Genomic DNA, 18,802 nt, shown 5'->3' with positions numbered 1-18,802 from the left:
AGATGAGAAAAAAGTTTGTAAAAAAACACTAATGCAATGCTAGAGATATAAATAGTTAGCCAAACAATTGGAATCGTCTGTAATCATATTTTACAATTGATGGATAAATGAATGGAAATAGGCTAGATGAACAGATGAACAATCCTCAATCAGCATGCTAATATATTTTCCCCAGTAATATCATCGAAACTTACCTGACTAGTCCTGCACACTTCAGCAGGCCTCAATAGCCCTGCTGTAGTGTGCAGGATGCTGGGAATTATCCCAACAGTTATTATGATGGAGGAATGCACAGTGGAGGGTTGAAATTCAACATGCAGCGTGTGCTGCATTCCATCCATCTTTAAAATAGAGTTTTAATGTTTTTATTGCTCAGCGTCCAATTTGCGTAGTTTTTTTTTTTTTTTAAATTCCTGAGCTTTACTTGCCATTGAAAGTTTCCGGAAAGTTTCCGGAAATTTAACTTTCCGCCCCTTTGCAACCCCAGTTGTGACTATGAATATTATGAATGATATGCTCTTTTAAATGCTCTCTTTCAGTCGGCTGATCCTGTTTTTGATCTTCCTGAAGAACGCAAGATAGACACCGACTACGTGCTTAGCATTGTGGGTTTTGTGGCTTTGCTTCTCAACCTGCTGACAGTGCTGTTGATGTATGTCTACACGATGTTTTGACGTGTCCACCTGAAGATTATTATGTGGATTTATGGCATTGGATAAGTGAAAGGACAGATGGTAAGACAGGAGATGGGCGGAGTGCTTTGAACACAGGAGTGTTTTGGTAAAATGTCACAATTCAATGACACTCTGATATTGTTACTATTGAGGATTATTTACTGTTATTCAGTCAATATTTGTAAATTGTCTCTACAATATTACTGTTTGCTTATTTACAGCTTCAGTCAGCTTCGAAAAAAATGTTCACATTGTAAAATCATTTATTGGAAACTGCGAAATCACCGATTGTTGTTTTTCATACCATGTGTATTAATAAGGGCCCGAGCATCGAACAGAGTGAGATAGTGAGACAGTGAGGCCCCACATTTTTACTTTGAAGTACAGTGAGTGAACACAGCCTGGACTGGGAAGACTGGAAGATGGCACTTTAGTCACAGAGACAGATATGGGTTTGAATGGAAATAGGCTAGATCATTCAGCTATGGGTTTAAGAGAGAGGAGACCACAGGGAGAGGGAGAGAGAAGGAGAGAGAGAGGGAGATAAAGAGAGGCTGTATGAGGTCCCTTTAGATTTTGGTGTAGTAATCTGTGACTAGTGCGCATTGAAAGGAACCTAAACACAATGGAGTGTGGTTATAAATCATCAAAACTGGGTTGACTGCAGCATTTTTTGGGAACAGAAGCAAAAATATTTGGTTATAATGAGGATGGTGGAAGTGGGAGTTTTTCATTTTTTTTATTTTCAGTTTGTTTTTTCAAATTTGTGTTTTTTGAAAATAACTTCATATTTATAACAAATAATATTCAAACCAGAATACTCTTCAAAGTTCAATAATCTCCAATTTTACTTTGATTCAAAGCCACATCAATGAACCATCAGGGCATAAAGTCAATTTATATTAATGTGTTACTTTATTATACAATTTTCACAAATAAGGGGAAAAAAATATCCCACGAGAAACGTGTGGGACCAGAAAACATCAAAGATAGGAAACGATATGCCACATAAAAAGTCTGTCTCAATGGTTTAAGATACTTGAGATGTTCTGCTGTATGAATATTTACAAAGTACTGCGGGAAGATGTGATATTATCAATAAATACCAATGTGAAATGTAAACAAAAATGTGCCAGAAGAGACGTGCACAACAGCAGATGACATGTATATGTGTTTGTTTTTCTTGCTTGACTCTTATTCTTCACAGAAATGTCCCCAGAACTCCAGACACAGGATCATACATTATATGACAGATCAATATAAACAGTAAATGACTGACTGAGTATGCAACTGTTAAATATATGTGCTGTGTATTGATATGCATAAGCTGTGTTTGTACATGTTTTTTCTTACTGCTTGCGTTTCAGTCTCTGATATTCTCTGAACATATGTCCATAATGATGATGAACTATGTTTTCGAAGGATTTTTACTGATTTCTCTCTTTAAGGAACAGGTGCAGTACAATTATTTGGAATGATGTTAATGTCAGGCAGAATTTGACAGCTTGTGATAATGTCAATCTTCTCGGATACGGCCTTCAGGTCGTCCAGAATTAATCTGATGCTGTGAGAAGCGTTGATGATGGCCCCCTGCGATGTGTTCAGCTGAGCCGTTGCACTGCGCACCTTCACAAAACACAATCAAACAAATGAAACACTAAACTATAGTGAAGGCAATGATTGCTTGCAATTGACAAAGGTATTGTACTTTAATCAGACATTAATAAATTCATTCTCATATTTCTAAGACTGATTCCACTTTAATTGAAGTCTTTCTGCAGCACTGAACACGTGACCATTTTCCTCTCCATTCTAATGTCAAGCTTCTGACACTACAGGAAACACTTACTGTGTCAAAGCATTGATGATGCTCAATTTAGTGTGGTTGCTATATGCAGCATTATTGCTTTTCTTTTACAGAACTCAAATTTGTCATTCAGTTCCAATTGATTAAGGCAATGTTTGGAAATGATACTTGACAACAAAACAAGATACTTCATTCTGACAACACGTGAAGTTTTGGACCGAAACCCATTATAAGATTCTGAAATCAGGACTGGGTGTCAGAGTTTCTATTTCATCTTTTCTATTTCATTTGTTTGGATCCATTTTTCTGTTAACAAATTATACAGCAGGAGATAAATTTGGTAATATTTTGGATTGAAGCTGACTTTTTTCAATGGAAACATTTTTTATTCAGACTTCAGAAATGTGTAAGGGTCTGCACAGACTGTTGCCCGGCGGATACATATTGATGACCTGGGGCACAAGAAGTTCAGTGACAGCAGGTCAGCCCCTCTGCTGATAAAGACACCCAGTTTGTTATAAGCATGCACGTATCTGGAATACTTGTCCACTTACATTTGTAAGTATCTAAGGCCCTTTAGTGCCTTGTCACACTACAATATCGTTAAAAGCAATGTATGAAAGGGGTGTTATGGTACTATTAAAATATATATAGAAAAGCGAGAACACAACATCATACCTCTCTGGTGGCACTGCTATAAACCTGCCGAACTGTCTGTGACACGTTGTGATACAGCCGACTGTTGGACTCCTGCAGCTTCTGTTGTAAGAGTGTGTCGCCTGGAGATGAACAGATTGGCAGGTCAGAGAAATAACTGAAACTTAACTTGTCCTCCATCGATTCACTTATACAGTTGATCGAAACCAAAATATTGTTAAGATGTCATGAAAATATTTATGAATTATTGGTTAAAAAGTGATAATTGTTCATCACATTTATCACCACAATGTATGATCCTAAGCAGGGCTACTCAGATTCTATTTACTTGCTGTGTTTCAAGATGTTAGTACAGTGTGTACAGACAATTGGGGGCTTCCTGTAAACAGATAACCTAAACAACTTGTTCAGAGTTCTCAACTGCTTCTTAAACTCAGTAAATGCAGCTGGATCGATTCATTCATACATCCACAGGATCTATTCACAGAGGAAGACTGTGAGATGGAAGACATTCCTGTCACACAGGAAGTTTCATCATTGGAGTAGCTACTGTTGTAAATAGGACTGGTATTCCTCACCATGTGGCCTGTGTGTTGGACTGGGTCTATCCTCCACAATGGACTGTATGTCAGGATGATCTCTGACCACGATGAGAGGAGGCAGGTCTCTGCTGAGAACCTGAGCGCTCTCCTGGATCACTGCAGAGGCTCGGTCCGCCGCCTCCCCCTCACTGTCGGTTTCTGACGCCTCCCCTGGAACCTGACAGCATTCAACATCAAAGAGACAACCAGATTCAAAGGACGAGTGGGTGGAGACATGGTTTGATGTTCATAACAACAACAACAACAACACAACACCCACACACCCTGGCCCCGGCTGAGGCAGTTTGTGGAGCTGGCAGGGAGGTGATGTAGACTTCATCATCAGAGTCTGTCTCAGACGCTTCACCCTGCACCACGATCTGGTATCTGCTGGACATGACTGCACACACACAGTAAAACGTCTCAGGCTAAATAACCATGACACGACTCTCAGACATGCAACATACTAATTCCCCCTGAACACGGATATTAACTATGAATTCCACATGTTAGCTTAACGCTCAATGTTCAAATATTCAGTGAAACACATCATCAAACCTTCTCAGAGAAATTCACAAATCACATGAGCAACACGGAAGTGGCTTGTTTAGAACGGTCACATGACAAGTGACGTTTCACGCCGCGATTGGAGGACAAGCATCTAGAGTGTGTTTGTAATATCACCCGGCGTACTTTAGGCAGACACTGCATCACACACTTCATTTGTGGCGTTTACTTAAGCTCAATAAGTTGTGTTAGTTGATATATAAGTTCTCTTTACGACATCAGTTATTGTTGGGAATGAAGAAGACAAAGTCTGGGAGCCTTTTTCTCTCCATTTCATGGGCTGACTCCCGCTAACACCGCCTGCGCGAATTCACTGGAGCGTCCTGACTTAAATATCGAGTGCATCTAGGAAGAGGGCTGTTATTTACTTCGTGCCTCCTTCAGTAATTTGACAGGTACGATAGCTTAACGCGTTCATTCTGTTATATTTAATACCAATAACTATCAGTGTGGTTTGAATGTGTGTGTTGTTTTCTCAGTTCAGCTCATACGACATAGAAAAAGATAAAAAAAACTGTTTAAACGGCCTGGACGATGTATCTAGCTAACCCCACTAGCTTCCTGGTGCTATCTGTGTAGCTAAGCTGTAGCTAAGCTGATGTGATGTGTATCACCGCTGGCTGTGTTAAAGGAACCTGTTGTGTGTTGGTTGTGTACTAACGTGTGTATCTGTGTCCGTCAGGGATGACGGACGAGGCCCTGTTTGAGTTTCTCCACATGGAGATCGTGTCCCATGTTTACAAGGAGCAGCAAGGCAGTAACGGAGCGATGGACAACAAGGTGCGTTCAGTTCCTCTGCGTGTTCACACGTACACAACATGAGAACCCACTGCAGTGTTCACAGTGTTACCTTTCACAGCAGACAACACACACGTCTATATGTTTCTACCATTAGGTTCCTACACTTGCACTCATCTCATCACTAACAACCCTCTGCACATCTGTTTGCACTTTATATTGGGAAAAGGTGCAACAGCTGATCACACACATGTGCAATAATATTCACACACACCCCATCCAGTTAAAGTTTTTACCTCATTTGTCACGAATGTCACACTGCACCTCTGTATGTATATATAGTTCTATATTATATTAAACTATTGCACTGCTGAGCTGAGCGGCTTCTTCCGATCAAACATCTTTCCTCATATTGTTGACCCCGTGTTAACTTGTATATAAATAAAACTTTAAAACTAAACCAAATGGATTTCTTCCTCTCTCCAGGACAGAGCTGTCTGCGTCTCTGTCCTCGAAGGCATGGGCTTCAGGGTGGGACAAGGACTCATTGAGAGGTAGGCGAGCACAACCATACATGCATGTACCTGTGTGACGTTCATCCTCATTTGTGTTTAAATGTATGTTCTATCCAGGTTGACCAGAGACTCTCCCAGCTTCAAGGATGAGCTGGATATAATGAAGTTCATCTGTAAAGACTTCTGGACAAAGGTGTTCAGGAGGCAGATTGACAACCTCCGAACAAACCATCAGGTAAAACCAGACAGACACACACAAATGCTATTTCTAACGCACACATACCACACTTTAGTCTGTGTGTAGAGTGTTGATATTTACAGATGTTTCTTAGGCTGCTGGGATTTCTGGCCTCAGATAATAAGAAGTTTGATCCCATTTTGAAAACACAGTTTATTCTTTAAGACAGATCATTAAAGAAAAGAGCTCACAGTACAGTCATATAATGTCATAGATCGTTTCTGGAGTTTTCTTGTATACTTATAGAAGTTATGTTTGCATTTAGTGTGACTCGGGGAAAAAGCATTGTGTGTATCGTTGAGTGCATTTAGAACTAGAGATCAATAGATTGTGAGGTCCACTTTAAAGTTATAATGAATACTGCTGTTAAATTAAGCGCTAAAACATAAATGCGCATTCAGTGTTTGTTAAAACGAGCTCCATTGTTTGTAACAACCTCTGTATACTTTTGTATTTTCCACCACAGGGTACCTATGTTCTACAGGACAACAAGTTTGCTCTTCTGACTCAGCTCTCCAATGGAAAACAGTATATGGAACATGCTCCTAAGGTCAGTATTCAACCTCTAACTCTTTATCACAAGCACTCACAAAGCAACAATTCTACTCAGTCGGAGAACGCTGCCACATCAGACGTAGGCTGTGTTGTTTCATATACAACCAGATGAGTCCAAATCTGTTACAGTAGCTTAGGCTCATTTCTCTGTGTGTATTTTCTCTCAGTATCTCGCTTTTTCGTGTGGCATGGTGAGAGGAGCTCTGTCTAACATTGGTCTGGACAGTGTGGTGACAGCTGAGGTCTCTGTCATGCCGTCCTGTAAGTACTGACAGTATTTTATTCTCTTTACCATTGAAAAGTCTGAGGTAACACAACATGCTCCCTGGCTTCCAATAGCAGCCAGACCGCTGTTATTCATGTGAGGGATCATTTAGCAGTGTACGCAACCACATGAAGTTTGGATTGGTCTGTTTTTGAAGGTCCAAACAAACAGTTAATCTCTCCTTCGCGTTGTCTTTCCAGGTAAGTTCCAGGTGGTGATCCAGAAGTTGTGACCTGATCCTCTTTGCCACCGTGGTGCAGATGAACAGGCCCCTGTGGGGTTCTGTTAATCCAAAAGAGGGATGGCTGTTCGTGTCCTCCCACCGAGCAGGCCAACCACAGAAGGAATCAAACGCCGCCCTGGTTTACACAGCTGGGGAGGAGCCAGGGTTTTGCTGATAACCTGTTACCCCTGACAGAGCAAACAGCATCGGCCAGAGCTTATCTCTTACTTGTGGTTGTCTGATAAATATTTGTTTTATTCCTTTTGCTTCTTGTTTTCGATGAATGGTTACTTTCCACTCTAACTAAATATTCACCTGTTAAAAAAAACAATTGTCAGTGTTTTGAAAGTGAATGTCTTGTTCATGAAAAGGTAACTTAATGCTCTGTAATATGTTGCCATGTTGATCTGAGAAATAATTGGAAATAAAAAATAAAAAAAGAAGGATAAGACAGAGATTTAGATGATACATACATATTATCAACGTCCAGACCATTTTTATTTAACATCCATCCAATTAAAGGCTACTGAGCATTTGAAAATGATTTCACCTGACACATCAGATTTCTTATTCAGCTCTTGTTTCGTTGTAACAGCACCTGGTGCTTTGTTTTGCCTTGTAGCAGATTCTTGGCAGCTATTTAAACTTCAACTCAGTTATGTTATACAATTAGATATGATAACAGTTTCTAGACCCTAGCTTTAGTATACAACTGGAATGACAGCTGCTTAGTAAGCATCACTCTCGTCCTCTGTAGTGTTCTCTAATTTTCAAAGCCGACCACTCAAACTGGGTCTGGAGGTGTTTACTTTGTACCCAGGTGTACATGTTCTGTCTTTTGTACAGTATTGTAAACATATCGTCATGTTTTTTCTTTTTTCAACACCTAAAAGACCAAGACTGTATGTGATGTTGTTCTATTTATTTTATTTCTCGCATCTAAACAAGCAGCGACAACTTGATGAACACAACAATAAAGAAACTCACCTCTGGTTGAAGTAGTTTCCTCTTTGTGCCACTAGAGGGCCACATCAAGCTGTAGTTTGAGCTTTCTGTTCTCAGTGTTTGTGTGAGAGAAAGGAGAACCCATGTCTTTACAAACTTTCTAAACTTCCATAAAAACACCACCATAAACTTAGCATCACAGTTTATTACATTAAATCTTGAATCATCAAATATTTGTCACTGATATAATAAATCGGATAACACAATATGTGCTCATGCATCTTCTTTCCCCCTTCTTTTGTGATTTTAAACCAGAACTAAGATCATGGAATGAGAACCTCTGTGAGGATTTCAATATAAAGAACAGAAAAATGCTCAATGAGGTGTATAATTTTAAATGGATGCGTTACCTTTTCTCATGGCTCCTCTGCATAACAACACATTTCACAGTGTACGCTAGTCACAGCGGTTCAAACTCCCATCATCCCGGCTTAGAATATTAATATTCCTCTCATGTTTTTGATCCACGTCATGAGCTCGGTATTAAGAGGCTCTGCTGTACGTGAGTCGGCTGCACTTAAAGGTTTTGTTCCAGCAGGTTTAGCTCTACGTTGGCATTCACAACGAGCTCAACAAGCTTCAGTCAGAAGCATACTCACATTTTGTGAAATAATTTACACTTCAACCCTCTGCTTGTATCTTTGCTTTGATAACGTTTTCCTTACCGTGTTCTATCATTCCCCTGAAATCAGTGTAATCATTTTACACAACAAAGGTTTTGAACCATTAAATGTTCTCTCGGCCTGAAACAGTGCTGTGGATGCTATTTTCCATATTTACATCTAATGAAACTACTGTCAGTATGAGACACAACTTGAAAATGTATTTTTCCTCATTTAAGGAAAATCCAGACTCAGTGTTTTTCCTATTACTTTTTATATTTGTCGGAAAAAAACATACTCAGCAGCCAAATCAATTCAGGTTACCAAATGTACATGTATATGGGAGGTGGAGTCGAGGCAGAAGTGCTTAAATCTAGACACGCTTCCTGCTTGAAGCACATTAAATGACACAAAGGCAGCTATCACAGAAAGCTTGATCAACATTTCAAAGTTAAATTTTACAATTTGTTTTCGTATAGCATCAGTTGATTAAATCTGTGCTACCATTTCTGCTATTAATCCGCCGGTTCTAAAGGCGTGAGTTTTCCCCCAACATTGAAACAATAGCCTCCCCACTCATTTATGTTTGTTCACAAACCGCAGCACTGAGCTTAAGAGGTTTAATAATGGGAGGAGAGAGAGAGAAATACTGGGGATGCTTATTAAAGTTAACTACGGTGATGTCATCAGAGTTAAAGCCTGTGTTACAAACAAGTTGCACGGATATCGGGAGGGAGGGTCTAATAATATTGCCATTGATTACATAATGGAAAGGGTAGGACTCAGTGGTTTTGGAAGCTGAGCTATAGGAACTGAAAGTCTGGACACTTCAGAATCTGCTTTTTCAGTTCTGATCATTCTTTTAAGGAATCAATCTTTCACAAGTCCCAAAACTTCTTGCTGGTGTAAAGTTGCATTGCTGTTGTACTGCTTTAAAAGTTTCCACACGCTGTTGTCTTAGACTTTGGGTTCGCTTGAAGTGGGTAGAGTCCTTACTTAAGTTTGGAGGCCCTCAATACAAGAGTACTTGAAAGAGCTTTAAATCTCAAGGAAAGTTAAGTAAGATCCCTGGTTATTAGACTGCCACTCCACACCTCTCACCCTCGAGTTTTGTGGTTACTGTAACTTCTTTACGACTGAGCGATTGCCACGGGACGAAAAACCGTCAAGAAAATTGAGTTAGGTGTGTGCATTAATGCACAGCACCTGACAGCCCACTCTTTTGCCCATTTGTTGCAACCCATTAAACACTTAGCCCAAATCCTTTCCGTAAAGAATGAAAAAAAAAAAAACAGAAGGAGGGATTAGAGAGAAAGCCTGGGAGGGGGTGGAATTATAGAAAGTTGGTGGAGGAGGAGATTGGGCAGGAGGAAAATGAGATGAGAGAAAAGAAGAGCCTCTACAGGAGTCTGGAGGGGAATGAAAGGTAGAAAAGAGAAGTTTATTGGAGGCGGGGGGCAGAGGGGAAGCAGTGTGGAGGCAAGATAAAGATGAGGAAGTTGTTAGCAGTGTGGGGAGAGGAATGGGTGAGGGTGTGAGATGTTTCTAGTACCTGCAACTAAATATCTCCCACAGTAGAATGGAGATTTGGGACAGTGAGCGTGAGGGACGATGGTGAGGCCTCAGCAACAGCTGTTTTTGTGCTGCTCTACAAAGCTTGGCTCCCTTTCCTCCTGCTGCATCACAATGTCACCAAGGCTCACAAAGGAGGAACAGTGAATGAAGGGAGGGAGGGAGGGAGGGAGGGAGGGAGGGAGGGAGGGAGGGAGGGAGGGAGGGAGGGAGGAGGAGGAGGAGGAGGAGGAGGGTCTGGAAGAAAGAAAGGATGTGTGTGGGGGGGGGGGTGTGTGAGTAAAACCAGCATTCATTCACTCAAACTGATGACTTGTTACAATTCAGTAACACTGTGCACAGAGAGCTGCTGAATTCTCTTTTGTAGTGTGAGAAAATGACAGAGACATCTGGGTCAGGTTTCCTGAAAGCAGCTCACTGCAGTGCACTTTAGTTTGCTGGAAATCACCCGTTTCAGTCTAAAGTCATTGATGAACCCCGAGCGTAGAACCGTAAACACGTACAGCTCCTTAACATCCAGATTCCAAATGAAGCAGACAGACCTTTTAATTCTATCTAGGTGCTATCAGAAGTTTGATATCCACAACGGTTGCTGTAGCTAGGCAGGTAATTCATATTAAATCATAGACTGTTTATAAAGACAGACGACGCTTCACTTCGTTCCACTTTTCAAACATGAAGCCAGAATATCCTAGACACAAATGCTGCCGTCTTGCGCCAATAAGGTTATTTGTGGCCACGATTCTAGCGATTATGGAAAGGAGCCGCGGAATCCAGGTCCATTCGATACACAAGCTCGCTACACTTTAGCAAACATCAGTGTTAACATCTTAAAGAAAAATGTATTTAACTTAAACTTATTAGTTCGGTCCATGTCCCATCATCTAACATGGAGGAGACAGGGTTTATGACCACGGTGAAGCCAACCACATATATAGTATTTGCAAAAGTCCTGCCCTCCAGCTTTAAACCTGTTTATCCTTTAGTAGGTCAATAGCATTTTGCCAAGTTAAGTGGCGTAGAATTACTTAAAATGTGCATTGTTTTTTGGTTAAAAAAAGTTTGTTTAAGTTGGTTAGCTGGTTAAGAAAAAGTTGAGAAAATGTAAAATGTTATCTTAGTCGACATGTGATAGTGGCCCAGTATGAGCACACTTGGATGCTTTATTCTTAAATGAATTATACTGAACAATACTAAGAAAACACTAACAGCCTCAAAATGCAGCTTTTATTTTTCCCGGAGCATCAGCAGATCTCCATATATTGATTTCACTGGAAGTTTCCCACTTTCATCCTCTCAAGCTGTCCCCATCCCTTCTTTATCTCGCTGTGTATTTTTCCTGACCCCCCACTATTACCTTTTTTTCTCCCTCCTTCTCACCTACCTATTCAGCTTCCTCCACTCATGCATAGTTAAGAGTGAGCTCCTCTGTCTCACACACACAAACACAAACTTTGTCTCTCGGGGCCATATGTTGACCCGCGGTGGACCTGAATACAGCCATCTGCCTGCCTTTCCTATGTCCCACAGGGCAAGAGTGTGGGAGAATGTCTATCAGACACAATGCAACACACACACACACACACACACACACACACACACACACACACACACACACACACACACACACACACACACACACACACACACACACACACACACACACACACACACACACACACACACACACACACACACACACACACACACACACACACACACACACACACACACACACACACACACACACACACACACACACACACACACACACACACACACACACACACACACACACACACACACACACACACACACACACACACCCACACACACATGCCTTTATCCCGTTTACAGCCACTAATCATTCCCAGACAGCGAAGCCATCTCATGTTAACAGTGACAAGATAATACTGTTGTTGCTCTTGTGCACGACAGAAAGATTCCTGGGGCCCTTTCTTTTTCTTTTTTTATGGACATCTGAGAATTTAAAGACTAATTATGTGTAGATTTGTAAGAGAGTTGTAGAAAGTCTCACTGAGGGAGAGATGAGGGGACGTCATTGAAGTAAAGCAGAGTAACTCAGCGAGAGGATGGATGGAATCCGTGGAGGCAGTGAGGGAGAAGGGAAATGGGTAGGAACCCAGGATTGGAAAGATTAAACCTTAACAAAAGGCTTCTTATCTCCACATGAAATCTTAGTAGAATGACCACACACACACACACACACACATACAAAAAAGTGTCCTGCTACCCTGAAGCACAGTGGGTGGGACAGGCATGATTTAACAAACGTGCTTCAATAGATTTTAATTTGCAAATTTGCAATCAGAAAATGTTTAACTGCCCCTGACCTTTTAAAATGCAAGACTATGTATGTAGCACATGTATTTTGTTTTTAAACCTTAACAACCTCCAAATAGTTGGAAGTGGAAATCATGGTTTGCATTTACTTAATACTTTCCTCCTGCTTTTTATAAATAAAAGAATAAGAAAAAAGCCTTCACATATAAAAACCTGGTTAGATTTCTACTGTCCCAAGAAGCAATTCGCCAATGGCTTTTGGTTGTAAATACAATCTTGCAGAGGCTGCATCATGCAGGAAAATAATTATTCAGCTTCACCTGGAAGTGTGAAGAGTCTTTTCTTCACTTCTGTGCAGTGTAACTTGAGGATGAAAGAGGGTTTTGATGTTTGGATACTCATGTTAGCCCCTTTGAATAAATCCAAAAAGTTGTTTTTGAAAGCTTTTCCCCCCAGTATAGATGTCCTGGTATTAGGGATTTAGGGACAAACTTTGATATAGGCTCGTAACTGTTTGTTATATGGGTTCTATTGATTGTTCAGTTAATACCTCTGAGATCCAGTTTGTGTTGCTGTCCAGTGAACATCTGTCCTATTATCACTGTGTATGCCTCTAGTCTAAGAGTAAGATGCGTTTCTTCACTTTTCAAATTGTGTGCAACGTGAACTTTGTGTACACACAGTTCACGTCAACATTAAAGGGCCAAGCTCTGACATTTTAGTTCATGGTTGTGTGAGGTAGAATGAAAACCGTAAGTGACGGTTCACATGGTTTCCTGTTTGCTGCCTTCCTGCAACTCGCATCAATGTTTCAACATTGTGGCAAATACGCTAGAACAGCAGTCTACAAGGAAGGAAGCGCACATGTGCCTTGTAACTTCGGAGTTGCTGCATCAGCAACTCAATAGTTTCCCAGCAGAAGCTTCTGTGTGTGTAGAATGTACTTGTTAATGTGTAAAGAAAATAAACTTGAACAGTCAATTTAAAAAAACACAACTAAACTTTATTTCAGGTACAAAAAAGTCAAGAAACCCAAATATATTAAACTTGATACAAGCATTAACAACTCAAAGTACTCTATAAATACGTTAAAATAAATTAAAGAAATTAATTTACTAAAGATAATCACCTTAAACACTGAACAGGCATCAAACATGTCGATGAAAAGGTGATTTTAAATAGACCGGAAACAGCACAGTGTCTGCTCTTCTACCAAACTACACCGTAAACACACAAAAACAGCCAAGTAACATTTCTAAAACTCTAGGCATATGTACCCTAACTGTACAATAGCCGGATCTAACACAGTAAAGGCAACAGACCTGGGAAAACAGGATACATAGAAGTGACTGCGCTTCACATTCGTAACAACAAAGCCCTTAACAGGAGGAATTAACACTCAGAGACAAACATGACTATTCGTCAAACATGTGACACCAGTGCTGCCTATGGACAAGAGAGGAAGAAAAATAAATCACACTCCTGGGAATGTTTGTGCTTAAGATAATGAAAAAATATAGTTTAGGAACCACAGATGATTTTGAGAAACCTCGCCAAAGGTAAAAACAGACAGTTGAATTGATTAAATATTTACTTCTGAGCCAAAAGCTTACACCACATCAGATAATAAAACAAGACGCAGAGTGATGGCACATCGTTTCGGTTTTGTCCATCTTTGACCCCTTAAGAGTTTCTGCAGTGCCCGCTGACACTTCAAATATCAAAATCCCGTAAAATCTCTGTCCTGTTTTTCCTGCTGGCAAGTCCCTCAGGTAACGATATGTCATAAACATGAGATTGGCAAAAAGTATGATCAAGCCCATGTGGGTTTTGTTGTAAACTCAAACTGAGTCCCTCTCCCTTCTCTCGTAGGACAGGGTGACTTTGGTAATTTGGCGTTTTACTGATAGCAGGTTTATCAACAAGGCACAACAGACAGAAGATCAACAGTTGTAGTTATCGTGACAACTAACAAAACTGGACTCACACTAGCTTATGTCACTAAAAAAAGAAAGAAAAAAAAGTCGCACACCCTTCGTCACATCTCTCTAAACAAATCTTGATTCAACACTAACGTGACCTTTTAAATAACATGACAGGCACTTCGGCCGTTTAAAAACGTAACATTCATGTTCAAGGCCAGTGATCTGAACGTAACCTCAGACAAGGACAAGGATAATTTCACTCACTGAGATACTGTGTGCGTTTAATTGAAAAACACATTGTGTGTCTGTCCCACCATAATAAAAAAACGTTTGTGCTACAAAACAGACGTCTTTGGCTTTGTCGCATTTTGAGTGTCACTCTATAGATGCTGGTGAAATCTGAACAGAGTGGTCGGTCTTAACAGACAGCACTGGGGCAAATCACACTGTGATTACATTAGCTTAATTGCCATCTGCTTAATTAACATATAATTCTGATAAAGCATCAAAGGCTAGCCACACTATTAGAATTCTGTCTTCATACTGGCAACAACTATATTTTCAGTATCACTGTGGCCTTCCTTTTGCAAAGGACACCGGCGTTTTAGCCAATCTCTGTCAGCGTTCAGACTCTGTCAATAAAGTCTTAGTTTCATTCAAGGCCACACGGGTGCAAAGAACGTTGCGTCGGTCCAGTGGCAGTGTGTGAGAGGGGAATGTTTGTGTATGTGTCAAACTTATCAGCACCATGTGTGTGCTGCATGTATTGTGTCTAATGGGGACATCATGTCTGTGTCTGAATGTATGTCAGTGTAAATGTTTGTGATTCCCGCACACTGCTGCCTAAAGGCAGACCGGGGCAGGATCATCAGGAACAGAGAGCTGACTGAACACTGCCAGACGTCGGGCATTGCCTTCGCTGTTGCCACCGCTGGATTCAGAGCCGCTGAGCGAGCTAGCAGAGCTGCTCCCATCTTGGTCCTGGTCAGACAGGGAGGTGTAGGACAGGGAGCGGGCGCCCAGTGGGCGTGAAAAGACCCCAGGAGCGCCGGGACTCTGCCTCAGGGAAGGGGAGTCAGTTGGTGAGGGCCCACAGGGAGAGCAGCCGGAGTCAGGGGAAGGCAGGAATGGAGACTGGGGATCTGCTGTGAGGGCTGGGCCCATGAGGGTTTGGAACTTGTCGGCAGGTGAGGCCTCAAAGGCAGAGTCCATCTCCAGGAAGGCGTGGCAGAGGAGGTCAGTAATATCGGCACAGGAAGGAGGAGACGCCGGGGGAGCAGGTCTGAAAGAGGTGGCGGCCAAAGGGGGGTGATCAGTGAGCGTGTGCTGAAGGGCTTGTTGAGGAGAGGGAAACCCAGCAAAGCTGAAGCTCTGTCTAACCAGAGGGGGTCTGTGCATGCGAGAGGAGCTAAGTGGCTGCTGGGGAATGCTTGAGGAGGAAGAAGAGGTTGAACGAGAGAAGGACTGCTGCTCCTCCTCTTCCTCACCGTTGTGGACAAAGTGGCAGCGGATCCCGTAGGGGCAGAAGCCGATGGTGTGAAACGTACGACATGGCTCAGTTTTGTATTTTGGATGTCTGTTGAGATCTCGCAGCTCATCCAGCCCATGGGCAAACTGGCACTTGCCACCATACTTGCACAACCCGCTCTCCGTGAAAGAGCGACACAGTTCAGTCTTATAGCGTGAGGAGGAAGAGGAAGTGGAGAGAGATGAAGTGGACAGGGAGGAGCTCGTGCTCAGTGCAGTGGGGCTGTCACTTTGGGAGTGCTGGAAGTCTGTCCCGGGCCAGCCTAGACTTGCTGCTGTGGTGCTGCTGGTCTCCACCATGCTGACAGAGCGCAGGGCCAGGAAGGCCGACTTCCCCCACTGGGAGGAATTAGCAATCTGGGAGGGCGGTGGGCTTTCTGACTGCTGCCCCCATTGGCTGGAGGGCAGTAATACACTCTCTGAAGGATCAGTGGGAGAGGAGAGAGACGAGAGGGAGAACGATGTGCTGCTGCGCGGCTGACCCATGTAGCCCGGGGTTCTCATCTCCAGGCTGAGGGACGGTGGCGGCCTGTTGGGCTCCATCAGGTCCAGACTGAGTAACTGCTGTATCAACAGACAAGAACAGACAACACCACATTAGCTGCACAACTCTAGAATGAATGTTCAAAATCTCTGTGGCTCATTCTACAGTAAATTTCCATTGACATTTTGCTCTGAAACAAAACATGAATTTTCCATTTCATGTTTAATCCATTTGTTCCACTGATAAAGGTTTTTTATGGATACTTAATTTCCACACTCAAAGTTACATTTGACATATGCAAAATAGCCATAACTGGCAAGATGCAATTAATCCGACAGGGTTACAATTTATCTTAAGCATACTTGATAGATGCTTTAAAATATTAAGTTTAATACGTTCTATGGCTTTATACACCCTTATCCAAAAATATAAACAAGTACAGCTGATTCTATAATCGACAGTGTGAAACCATTTTGTGTTCTACACCCTGAAAAAAAAAATCTTCACAAAAAGAACTGAATTAATGGATGATCGACACAAAATCCTCACGCAAATTAAGAAGCAAGTACAGCACGACAAAACTTAACAGTAAAGTAAAATATATTTAAAATCAAAACGTACAAATTTATTTAAAAAAACGTGTACAATGTGAAAATAGGGATAACTATTTAAAACCCAGCATTGATTACCTGACCATTTATATGACTTTCTTACAAGTAAAACGAACAATAAGATCGACTAAATTTAAGTAATGAATACATTGCAGGCATTTGAGCTGCATATGCAAAAAAACACTATTTCTTACATAAACATGAAAATCCAGCATCAGCCTCTGATACCGTGTTAAATCCTGTTGTGCCTTAGCTTCACAAACATCTTCTACTGTGATGGAAACTTAAGACGCTGGATAAGATACAATATGAACCTGTGAAAGCTACTGGAGTTGTTCTACAGTCACAGAGTGAAACACACGGGAAATGCAACAGGAGAGTTGTGGTTGTTTAAAACAACAACTGCTCCGGAAGTTGTCGCTGTTTTCGTTCAACGTGTCTTTCGTTAACAGAGCTGAGATTTGACTCGATACTCCAGTGGAACCAGTGGAAACCAGCTACTTCCTTAACCAGTCCAACCAAGACCAGTTACACGAGTGACCTCAGTCCGGAGCACGCAGTTCAATGGGCTGCGAGGCATACTAACATCTCACTTTGTGACAAGTTAGCTTCCATGCTAACTTTACTTTACCCCACTTTAAAGCTTCAAATGGTCAATGGAATCTGTTTAAATCAACACAATCACACCAGCAGAGAAACAGAATAAAGTTTAAATACATTCAAAGCTGTTTCTTGTTAAAGGGAAGAGGAGAGCGACTGGCGTAAAGTTAGCAGCGTGGCTACCAGCTAAGCTAACACGCTGCAGAGAGCTAGCAAACTTTTGGCTCCACAACTTTCCCACTCACTGCTTCTCTTACCTCGCACATCATCTGCTCCAGGTCGGACAGCTGCTCGAGTTTGGGGAAAGAGGGCATGGCGCTGAGTGAGTGAAGCCGGGTCCGGTCCCGTCTGTCCCCGCAGTGATCGACCGACGAGCAGGGACACTCGCTGGCATGAGTCGCTCAGAAGTTTCCAGCGGAGTCTGCGGAGCCAAACAAGCCCCACGACCCGACCACGTGTGAATTTAACACGGAGCCGCGAGCCCCTCCCTCCCAGCATCCTGCGCGTCCGAGGAGGGTCCCCGCCAGGGCCGTGCACCGCTTTCTGAGGGGCCAACTCCCCCCCCCCCACTGGAGAGAAGGGGGCACAAGTTTCTTGTCAACAAAGTTTAAGAATTTAATATGATTTGGCGTCTTGAGTTTAACATTTGATGAGATGTGGTTATACCTGCAGGTTTTACGTGGGAAATGAAATAGTATCAATCATTTAAATCAGTACCTAAGTGCAGTTTTCAGGGATTTATTGCACAATAAGTAGGTATTGCAATATACATTAGGTTCTTAAAACATAAATTAAAAACCTCACCTATATGTTTTTTGTGTTTTTGTTATTATTGTCATTATTATTGTTATCATTCATAATATTACTATTGTTATTATTAAAATAAAGTTAGTATATATATATGAATAACACATTATTTAATAATAATAGAATTTTTTTAACTTTCTTTTATTATTGTCTTTTCTATTATTGATTGCCTTGGTATGCATTCGTCTCTAAATCTGAATGTCTTTAACTCATTTTTAACATCCTATGTTTTGTCGGGAACTTTGAATTGCATTTGATTGGAATGAAAGGTTCTATATGAATACATTTTGATTGCTTGATGCACAAAGAAGCCATCATCTTCACAAAATATAGTCTTTAAACTTAAAAGGAACGACAGAACCTCTTTATATTAAGTAAGAATATAAAATTTTTGCACAGAATAATTTAAAATATAGATGTTTGGTCAAGTCTGCATACACATTTATCTTTTTATCCACGCTTGTGTTACCTTACTTTTCCATGATTGCCGTATTAATGCTGCTGAGAAACAGAGGCCTTGATATTATAAGAAGTTCTGTCTGATA

At 41.4% G+C, this 18,802-nt stretch overlaps 3 protein-coding genes across 4 annotated transcripts; 1 reads left to right on the top strand and 2 right to left on the bottom strand.

Annotated features, from left to right (window-relative positions):
• Positions 1 to 1,570: 1,570 nt before the first annotated feature.
• bloc1s3 (biogenesis of lysosomal organelles complex-1, subunit 3) lies at positions 1,571 to 4,328 on the bottom strand. 2 transcript variants are annotated; one of them, XM_061073106.1, is made up of 5 exons: positions 4,278 to 4,328; positions 4,004 to 4,119; positions 3,717 to 3,897; positions 3,160 to 3,260; positions 1,571 to 2,300 (listed from the first exon to the last, which is right to left on the bottom strand). In XM_061073106.1, the coding sequence occupies exons 2-5, from the start codon at positions 4,115 to 4,117 to the stop codon at positions 2,118 to 2,120; spliced, it is 579 nt and encodes a 192-aa protein (XP_060929089.1). In that variant the 5' UTR covers positions 4,118 to 4,119; positions 4,278 to 4,328; the 3' UTR covers positions 1,571 to 2,117. The 2 variants fall into 2 exon arrangements, with proteins under 2 accessions (XP_060929089.1, XP_060929090.1); XM_061073107.1 differs by lacking the exon at positions 4,278 to 4,328 and having other exon boundaries at positions 4,004 to 4,265.
• A 115-nt stretch (positions 4,329 to 4,443) lies between these two features.
• On the top strand, positions 4,444 to 7,812 carry trappc6bl (trafficking protein particle complex subunit 6B, like). Its single transcript, XM_061072860.1, has 7 exons — positions 4,444 to 4,681; positions 4,969 to 5,066; positions 5,511 to 5,578; positions 5,657 to 5,774; positions 6,244 to 6,327; positions 6,500 to 6,593; positions 6,798 to 7,812. Exons 2-7 carry the CDS (start codon positions 4,971 to 4,973, stop codon positions 6,827 to 6,829), a joined length of 492 nt encoding a protein of 163 aa, XP_060928843.1. The 5' UTR covers positions 4,444 to 4,681; positions 4,969 to 4,970; the 3' UTR covers positions 6,830 to 7,812.
• A 5,472-nt stretch (positions 7,813 to 13,284) lies between these two features.
• zgc:114130 (uncharacterized protein LOC570332 homolog) lies at positions 13,285 to 17,889 on the bottom strand. The gene is made up of 2 exons (XM_061072715.1): positions 17,708 to 17,889; positions 13,285 to 16,319 (listed from the first exon to the last, which is right to left on the bottom strand). The coding sequence occupies exons 1-2, from the start codon at positions 17,762 to 17,764 to the stop codon at positions 15,072 to 15,074; spliced, it is 1,305 nt and encodes a 434-aa protein (XP_060928698.1). The 5' UTR covers positions 17,765 to 17,889; the 3' UTR covers positions 13,285 to 15,071.
• Between the last annotated feature and the right edge of the window lie 913 nt (positions 17,890 to 18,802).

The sequence above is a fragment of the Limanda limanda genome, chromosome 6 (genome assembly GCF_963576545.1).
Source record: "Limanda limanda chromosome 6, fLimLim1.1, whole genome shotgun sequence".
NCBI classification, from domain to species: domain Eukaryota; kingdom Metazoa; phylum Chordata; class Actinopteri; order Pleuronectiformes; family Pleuronectidae; genus Limanda; species Limanda limanda.
The sequence above is the reverse complement of the archived record's forward strand: the minus strand, read 5'-3'. Positions and strand labels throughout refer to the sequence as shown.